Here is a 9135-nt window from a genome sequence, read left to right as displayed (position 1 = left end):
CACGATGTAGCACGTGTCAGAATTTCCTCCCCTTCTAAGGCTGAGTAGTATCCCACGGTCTGTATAGATCGCGTTTTGCTTTTCTTCCATCAGTGGACGCTTAGGTTGTTCCCACCTTTTGGCTACTGTGCATAGCGCTTCAGTGAACACGGTGCACAAATACTTGTTTCAATCCTTTTGGGTATATACCTAGAACCCAAATTGCTTTTCAGCATTACTCAGTATTGGGGATGGGGCATTCCAAGCTGGTAACCTAAAGGGTTTCCGGTAGCCATGCGTGCTCCGAGGTGCTCCTTGCAGGAGGGCAGTCCGGGATTAGAGTACACTCATCCTCCTCGTCCAGTCCCCACACAACCATGGCAAAGGGAAAGATAAAGCAAGTGAACCTGCATTCCACTCAAAAATCTCCCCCACTCCATTTCCAATAAAGACAAAACAAAATGTAAAAATAAGACATTTTTATTAAAAGCTGAAGTGTTTTCAAAGTTTATACATGCAGACAGATAATTCCATCACGTGGATTTCTGAACTCACTGACAAGCAGATACAAACCGGCCTGGCAAACACACACCAGCTTCCTAATTGGCTGAGTACTTGTATTTGGACTCAGCCGGGTCACTCGGAGGGAAACCCGACACTTACCAGCATGTCCCTGCTGCTGTCGTGCCGTGACTAGACACACAGAGGGGAGGGAACATCCCTGCCACATGGTCGGGAAGAAAAGCACCAGGCTCTCTGCTCTACCCCAGCGGCTGTGCCCACCAGGACCAGTCCATCCAGGCAAGTGACTGGCGGCTGGGTTCCCAACACTGGAGGCTCATTCCAATCAACCGCGCGCTTTAAACAAAATCCTGGCTGCCTGAGTCACGGGCCCATTACAGCAGCATCCTTGGGAATGCCAGCTGATCAAGGCTGCTTTCTGCAAGCTCCCTGGGAGTCTGATGCCCACGGAGCGGGCGGAACCACTGCAGCTTTTTCTTTCTCAATCCTTACCTTCTTATAAGCTGCCCCGGTTCTGATTTGAACATTTGGCATGTCAGACACGCGTCTCGAGTTATGAAGTTACCACACATGGATGCTTCGTTTCTATCACTGATTTATGAAGGCTTAAAAAAAACAGAGCACCCAGATTTCATAAAAAAATTTATTTTCATATAAAAGTGCCAAAATATCCACCAACGTCAATCTATGTCAACAACCAGTTTACGCTAGTAATCAAAACACAAGCCTTTTTATTCACATTGTTCAAAACTCGAATCTTGTTCACACGTTCCCACAGTAGCTCGAGTCTCTAGACAGCGGGAAGTTTGCGTTCCTGTTCGCCCTAGTCCATATGTCCAGGTCCATGTAGGCGCGGAACGGGTTAAACCCGGGGTAGTACTCCTTGCACAGGACCGCCTGGTTTTCCATGTGAGTCGAGTGCTCCGTGGTGGGACTGATGGGGCAGCAGTTCTCATACATGTCGCTCTGCGGGGCCCAGATGGAACCAAAAAGTCCAGACATCGGAGACAAGCTTCGGGTGCTTGTGAGGTAGGGCTGAAGGGTACATGAGGAGGAAAAAACCAAAACGACACGAAAGACATGTTTAAAAAATAAAGAAGCCGTAGAAGAGCGAGGTCAAGGTTGACTATATACCAGGGGCTACCACGGTGGAATCAACCCAAGCTACCTGGACGTCACTACACTATTCTCAACCACCTGGGTGGCTTTAATTCCATTTTTCTCAAACAGAAGGTCGTGAAATTTCCATCAAACTAGATAAACTTATTTCAACCCAAGGAAGGACCCACAGGTCGAATGCCCTCTATCTGTAAAAAAGTGGCGGAGTGGGTGTCAGAGAGGCCCAGAAGGTGTCCACAGGCAGGAAGCCCTCTGGACCCGTCGCTGACACTGCCTGACCTTCCTGGAAGGTTCATCTCATCTTCCCCACCGATGAAGGGTCAGAGGGGCCACAGGAACACAGCTGCATCCCAGAGGGCTTCCTGGCCCAAGTTCAATGTTATCGATAACCATCTCTCCTCGGTGTTGTTTGGGGCATCTTAGCTGTCAGTGTCTGCAAGCCCCTGCCCATCTGACTATGTGTGATGTGCCTGCGGAGGGTGGCTGGTGACCTAAGGGGAACAAGCCAGGCTCTGGCAGATCTAAACCCAACCCTAAAGCTACAGAGAGACCAGGATGAGGGAGGCACTGGGAAGAACCCAGGCCACAGCAGGGCCGGGCAGCACTGACCGGAGAGCTGATGAGACCGGCGTGTCCCCAGGCAGTTGGCACGTTGGGGGGGCTGTTCCAGGCAGACTGGGAGCTGTGGTCAATAAAGTCTGTCTGAACGTCGGCAGGACAGGGGAAGCCATTGGGGTAGTTCATGTTTTCTACAAAGAATGGGAGACATCAACAGAGATGAACATTTTTCTGGAGAGAATGGAATTCTCGCTCTCAGACAAAAAGCTTTCAAGGCCTTACTATATTAAGTTAAAGACAGACATAAAAGAATTACTCCATGAGACACATCACACCTGGGGAGCCCTCAGGAAGTTCTTCCTCTGGGCTTGATTTTCTGTATTTGATAATTTGATGGGACTCTTTCTAATACACAGAATATACTAAAATACTGCTGTACTTTATAGTAGTAAATACTACCATAGATTTGAATAGTGTCAAGGATTTTTACCAGTCCTTAAATTTTTCTTTTACTGCCTGTCATGCCAGTGTCGGCCGTCTGCATATACACCATATGCATTGATAAAAGCAATAGGAGACCAAGCACTTCTCAGAGAGCCGTCAGAAGATATATACACAGCCTCACAGGCAGGGAGAAAGTTACCACAGCACCCCCTTGCGGTTACCATAGAGCACTGCATATATCAAAACCCAGATAAGTACAAGCATCTGTACTTATATCCGAGCTCAGGCATCTGCAATTTTTCACAATTTCCCCTCCAAGCCCCTTGCCTGACTTCTGCAGCACCATTCAGGGGCAAAAGAGTCAGGACATGCTGAGGAGCAAGCACGTAAATGACTCTACCTCGCCTGGGACTTGTCTGCCTAAAAAGAGTAACTAACAACAAAAGTCCCAGCCTCCCAGTGGATAATCCACAATGTTAGGTCCACAAAGATCCAAATGACCCCAGGACTAATTTGAAGGACTACTTTGTAGGACTAAATAGATGAGGGTTATCTGTGCAAGTCCCCAGACAACTGGGTTTAGAGGGCTTTTCGAGGCCATTTAAAAGTACACATGGCAGCCGTGCCGGACCACGTGAAGGACTCAGAGGCCTCCTGGAAGAGCATTCTCAAAGGCACATTCTTTGCAGTTAAGGCCTTAGGTCCACACCCTTCCTACTCTGACTTTCTGAGAATCAAAGAATGGCACTGGGATTGCCCAAATAGCTTTACCTTCTGGAAAGGCATTGTAGTCGTTCAATTCCAGGGGGCAGTACACACTGGGAAACTGGCCTTCACACGTTGCATTCCAATCAATGAAACTACTAGAAAAAACAAGGGGTCTAGTGTGAGAAACACGATGTCAACAGATCAAGGAAAGAAAGGGGAGAACGATTTTACCGCCCAGCATCCTCATCACTGCTAATTCCTCAATTTTGGAAAACAAAAAAAGTACTTTATGGTCACAGAACCAAAGACTTACTAACTCAACGCTCATCACCAATGACATAGCACCGCAGGACGCACGGCTCAGACTGGATGCCTACTTCCTTTAAATGCGGATGTAATTAATGCAGGGAATACAGGTAATCACACTGTAATACTCTATGTGGTGAGAGATGGTGACTAGACTTAACGTGGTGATCATTTTTTAATGTATAAAAATATCAAATCACTATGTCGTATACCTGAAACTAACACAATACTGTATGTCAATTATAATTCCAAAGAAAGTCGGAGATGGAGTTTGATCTGCTGCGTATGGCGAGTACTCGGGTAAAAGGCGAGCAAGGGAGCTTTTCTTTAAATGAGACAAAAAGTGCAACTAAATATGCATGGATAAGCAAAATGGATCAAAACCTGGCTTTCAGTTTGCCAGAGATGTACATACACTTCAACCGTAAAAAACTCCCACCCATGGTTAGGTGAGACCACGTAAGCAGGATCAATATGTGAAAGAGAAAATTGCTCTCACTTTTAACTAAAAGAAAGTGTATTCTCAAACAAACAAGCAAAACACCCTAAAAGCCCCATCCACTTCTGCTGTCTAACCAGAGGCAGAACCCCTGGCTGTGGCTTCGTCAGCACGCGGAGGACTGGAAGCCGCCGAGGGTCCCAGCACCCACCCGCGGGGCTCAAACACACCTGCTACTAACGGCCACCTCCCACCCAGGGCAAGGCCAACGCTCGTCTCATGCAAATCACAGCAGTACAGGCTATGATTCACGGCAGATGCTTTGATCCCAATTGCAATCTGGATTTTCACTATAGAAATAAGAAAGTAACAACCTCTGTAACAAGCTGAAACCCCTAAAAAGCTTCTAATGGACTCTGATTAAGCACAGATATTAACATTTTCTCAAGTTTTCATAATCGAATGATGAACCCAATGGCAAGTCTAAGAAGCTGCCACTGTGGAACTATTTGTCAAAACTCAAGTTATTTGATCTTTAAAAAGGTTAAGTGTGCTCAGGATTAAAGCCATGGAAAAATGGAAAATTTTGTTCTGTGAGCAGATAAGAATTATGAGGAACTGGTTTTTTTTTTTTTTTTTCTCAATTTTGCCTCTAATATAGGAAGAGCTCATCTTTTCAATTTAAAAAGGAAAGCATGACAAGGTCACTGGCTGTATTACTTTTTTCCTTCTGTGTTTCTCTCAATTCCTGGCTTGTAATTTTTCAGACATCACAACTCAACTCCAAAAGGCAGATGGCAACACTGAGCTCAGGTGCTGGGGAAGGAAGCCCAGGCCTGGCTGTTGTAAGGACATCCAGCCCCTGCACCCTGGGCCCCAAGAGGCGGCCACTGTCGGGACAGAGCACGTACCTGCTGTGCACAGGGGCGGGGGCAGGCAGCACGGCCGGCCCGTTGCTCTCCAGGGCGCAGCCAAAGCTGCTGGTCACACACACGGGCTGGGCGGGCCACAGGTCCCCTGGAGGGTAGAGACCTGTGGAAGAAAACAGGTCTCTCAGGCCCCCTCCTTCTCATGCAGCCCTCAGCCACCCTTCCTGCAGGACCAACTCCACTCCTCCTCCCTCTGGGAAGCGCCCCCAACATCAACTCAGGCTTCCCCACTGCTAACGCCCTTTGGCGTGTAAAGTACAAGGACAGCGCACTGCTTTGACCTGCACTTCAGACGGGACACAACTGTCTCCTGGCCTGGATTACAAGATCATGGCAGTGACTCAACAAGCACTGGAGGGCCTGCCTGCTTCCTGCAAAGCCCCGTCAGGATTCCCAGGACACAGCAGTGAACACGTTGACGTTCAAGTGAGCGGAGACAAAACAACAAACAAAAGAAGTAAGAAGCTGGGAAAACGGTGCCATTACAGCCCCGGGGCTGAGACACAAGGATTCTGCGGCAACAGAGGGGGAACCAACCTCAGCACCAGGGGAGGGAACACCCTGGACCCCAGAGGTACAGGGTGTGGAGTGACATGAGTGAGTCCAGTTTTCTAGAACCGCCCCTGAGCCTTCCTCGGGAGGGACCTGTCCCAGCTTGGCATTCCCAAGCCGTGGAAGCACCTGCCTGCCTGCCGGCTGGGTCAGCCAACATGGCCATACAGTCCTAAACTCAGTTTAAGCACTGTCCCCCTAAACCATTTCAGGGGACGCCCAACACCTGCTCCTCCCAGCAAACACCTGTCAGCACCTCTGCTTGTTTCCTGCCTTCACCATCAAAGCCATTGTTCATTCGTGGGATGCATGGAGGGATGGAGGGATAGATGGAGGGAGGGATGGATGGATGGAGGAAGGGAGGGAGGGAGGGATGGATGCATGGATGGATGGAGGGAGGGAGGGAGGGAGGGAGGGATGGATGCATGGATGGATGGATGGATGGATGCATGGATGCATGGATGGATGGATGCATGGATGGATGGAGGAAGGGAGGGAGGGAGGGATGGATGGATGGATGGATGGATGCATGGATGGAGGGATGGATGGATGGATGCATGGATGGATGGATGGATGGAGGGAGGGATGGATGGATGGAGGGATGGAGGGAGGGAGGGATGGATGCAGGGATGGGTGCATGGATGGAGGGATGGGTGCATGGATGGATGGATGGAAGGAGGGAGGGAGGGATGGGTGCATGGATGGATGAAGGGAGGGATGGGTGTATGGAAGGATGGATGCCACTGGTTGGTGGCATGGATTAAAGGGACAGGCTGACCATCTGCACACAGGTAGGGCCTCCACAAAGAAAGACTAGACTCAACTATTCAAAATGCACTGGGAACCCAAAGGTTTACAGCCAGGCAGGCCACACTGGGGACACTACCTGCCTGTGCCCCTCATGAGGCAGGTCCACGTGGGGGGTGGAATATGTGGGCACAGCACTCGCTTTCCAGGCAGCATGCGCATCCCCAGGGCTGCACCCCAATGTGGGAGCCAGCGATAACCACCCTCCTACAGATGCGGAGACGTGCCGCTCACTGTGGTCAGAGAGACCCTCGAGCGTTTAAAGAAATACCACTGGAGCCCATGCAGCTGTCATAGCTGTGAGGGTCTTCCAAGGACGAGGCCCGCCTCCTAAGGCCGCTCTGGTGTTTCAGAGCCTCACTCAGCGGCTGGAGAGGGCTTCTATGGGTCAGTCCCGCAGGGCGGGGCATCCTGCCGTGTGAGTCCTGTTGAGAGCCACTGGAACCAGAGGCTGGAGGAGCCGATTAAGAGATCTGGTCCCTGCTTCTGTCAGACCCACCAAGAACAGTCTCTAGAGTCACGTACTCATGGAGTAAATGGATCAGAAGCCAAGACCATACAGAAATGAGAGGGGTGTATATTTCTGTGAGACAATCTGTGGGTCTCACGTTTCTTTACTTTCTGGAGCAGATGCTCTGGTTGCCCACATTCTGACCTATCTTTCCAAGGATATTTGCTAAACTAAGCCTCAGAAGATGGAGACAGGGTCCTCTAGAGCAACTCTGCTTCATCCAACATAATAAAGATAACATCTCCTGCCTATTATTCAAAACAAAACAAAACAAAAAACAGTAGGCTCCCTAAGCTCATGGCTCCTTTCCTGTAACGCAACCACTGACCACCGCAGGTGCAGACGCCCCTGCATCGCCCCCTAGAGACTGGGGCCCTGGCCAAGGTGTTCTTACAAGATGCTCAGGCTGCCTGCTGTGCTACGTGTCCTATTCTCCGACCCAGTAGTCTCTTGTTCTCTGGCAGCATCTACAAAATCATGGCAGGCTAACTTGTTAGCCCGTACATAGGATAAACACCTCAGACCCCTCCCCATTCTTGACAGTGACGTGCTCTGACTCATATGCAACACCACCCCTCTGGCTGCTGTGCTAAAGCTAAAAACAGATGGTAAGGTGGTGGCGGATGCTACCCAGACGCACTGTGGTGATCGTTTTCCAATATGCACACATGCTGAATCGTTACAGTAGTTATACGCCTGAAACTAAAATGACGTTATTTATCAATTATATCTCAAAAAAAAGAAAATAAACAACTAGACAGGACTTCCCTGGTGGCACAGTGGTTAGGAATCCGCCTGCCAATACAGGGGACATGGGTTCGATTCCTGGTCCGGGAAGATGCCACGTGCCGAGAAGCAATTAAGCCCGTGCGCCACAACTACTGAAGCCCGCGCACCTAGAGCCCGTGCTCTGCAACAAGAGAAGCCACGGCAATGAGAAGCCCGTGCACCACAATGAAGAGTAGCCTCTGCTCGCCACAACTAGAGAAAACCTGCATGCAGCAATGAAGACCCAACGCAGCCAAAAATAAAGGACAAAACAAAACAGCTAGAGAGTGAGGTGAGGTGACAGCAGAAGCAGAGAGACCTGTTGGGAGGCCGTGGTGAGAAATAACGGCAGCCGTGGGGAGAAGCGATCGGGGTCTACTTGGAAGGCAGAGGCTGCGAGAGTGAGACGACAGACCCCACGTGGGGACGAGGGAGAGCGTCCAGGATGCCGCCCAGACTTCCGCCTGAGCAACAGGGAAGCCCGAGGGGGAGGCTGTGTGAGGAGCAGGGCTGAGGAGCTGCGCGCCCAGGCCGGGACACCCGCGCGGCCCCGAGGACAGACGGCGCTGGCGCTGGCGCTGGCGCTGGCGGTGCGGGGCCCAGGCCGACGGCGCAGAGGCGGGAGCTGTCGGGGGGCTGGAGGTGGGCGGACCCCCCAGGGGAGCGTGGCCTGGACGAGCCCGAGAGCTGGGGGCGGCGAGGGGGACTGCGCCGGAACCCCCGAGGCCACCGCCCGAGCAGGAGGTCCCGGGTTGACGTGGAGGCCGGGACCGGGGGCTGGGGTGCGAGGCTCCCAGACGCGGAGGCGGCCGGGGCCCCGCAGACGCTGCGCGGGGGTCGCGCAGCACAGCAGCCACGGCGGCCTCGGGGAGGGCGGCAGGGAAAGGAAGCTCACCAGCAGCCAGACGGCCCCCCACGCAGCTCCCCCAGAGAGGGGGGCCCAGAGGCCGCCGGGCAAGGGAGAGGGTCTGGCTGCTGCTGCGCGGCGGACGGCATAGGAGGTCTCACGGGGTACTTGTGTGCTGGCGGGGACCACCCGCTAGAGGAAAGCCGACGCCGGCACCGGGAGCGGGACGGCTGCAGAGGAGGCCAGCCTGCCAACCACGGGCCACAGCGCCAGGGCGGCGGCTGGCGGGCGGGGGAGCCTCTCTCTGCCCCGGGAAACAGGAAGCATCAGCTAGGAGCACGAGGCAGAGGCACCGGGAGGGGTGGGGGGTCCGCAGCCGCCCAGGAGGCCGTCAGCCAGTCGGCTGCGTGTGCGCTGCCCTCTGGCCGCGCCCATCTGCACGGCACCTGGCAGAGAGGCTGGAGAGCTGGGCAAAAGCACACCCGTGGCTTCACAAGGAGAGTGCGGCACAGGGCGAGGAGGCCCGGAGGTGATGGAACAGCGGGGCGCGCCAAGGAGGTGGGGGCAGCGCAAGGGACGGGACCAGGCCCTGTGGACAGTGACGGTGACCAAGGGCCGTTTCTGTAGTGACGTCAGGGCCTAAACA

The 9135-nt window shown here is 52.6% G+C and overlaps 1 protein-coding gene across 2 annotated transcripts in view; it reads right to left on the bottom strand.

Moving 5' to 3' along the window:
• Window positions 1-475: 475 nt before the first annotated feature.
• Window positions 476-9135, bottom strand: part of TMEM131L (transmembrane 131 like) — a 153884-nt gene continuing 145224 nt past the window's right edge. For both annotated transcript variants that reach the window (XM_057727266.1, XM_057727267.1), the window contains 4 exons: window positions 4987-5107; window positions 3394-3485; window positions 2230-2369; window positions 476-1536 (listed from right to left, as the gene is read on the bottom strand). In XM_057727266.1, the coding sequence (XP_057583249.1) occupies window positions 1264-1536; window positions 2230-2369; window positions 3394-3485; window positions 4987-5107 (626 nt within the window). In that variant the 3' untranslated portion in view covers window positions 476-1263. The remainder of the gene's footprint in view (window positions 1537-2229; window positions 2370-3393; window positions 3486-4986; window positions 5108-9135) is intronic.

This window comes from Hippopotamus amphibius, chromosome 3 (genome assembly GCF_030028045.1).
Source record: "Hippopotamus amphibius kiboko isolate mHipAmp2 chromosome 3, mHipAmp2.hap2, whole genome shotgun sequence".
Classification (NCBI taxonomy): Eukaryota; Metazoa; Chordata; class Mammalia; order Artiodactyla; family Hippopotamidae; genus Hippopotamus; species Hippopotamus amphibius.
This window is presented reverse-complemented; position numbering and strand designations above follow the sequence as displayed.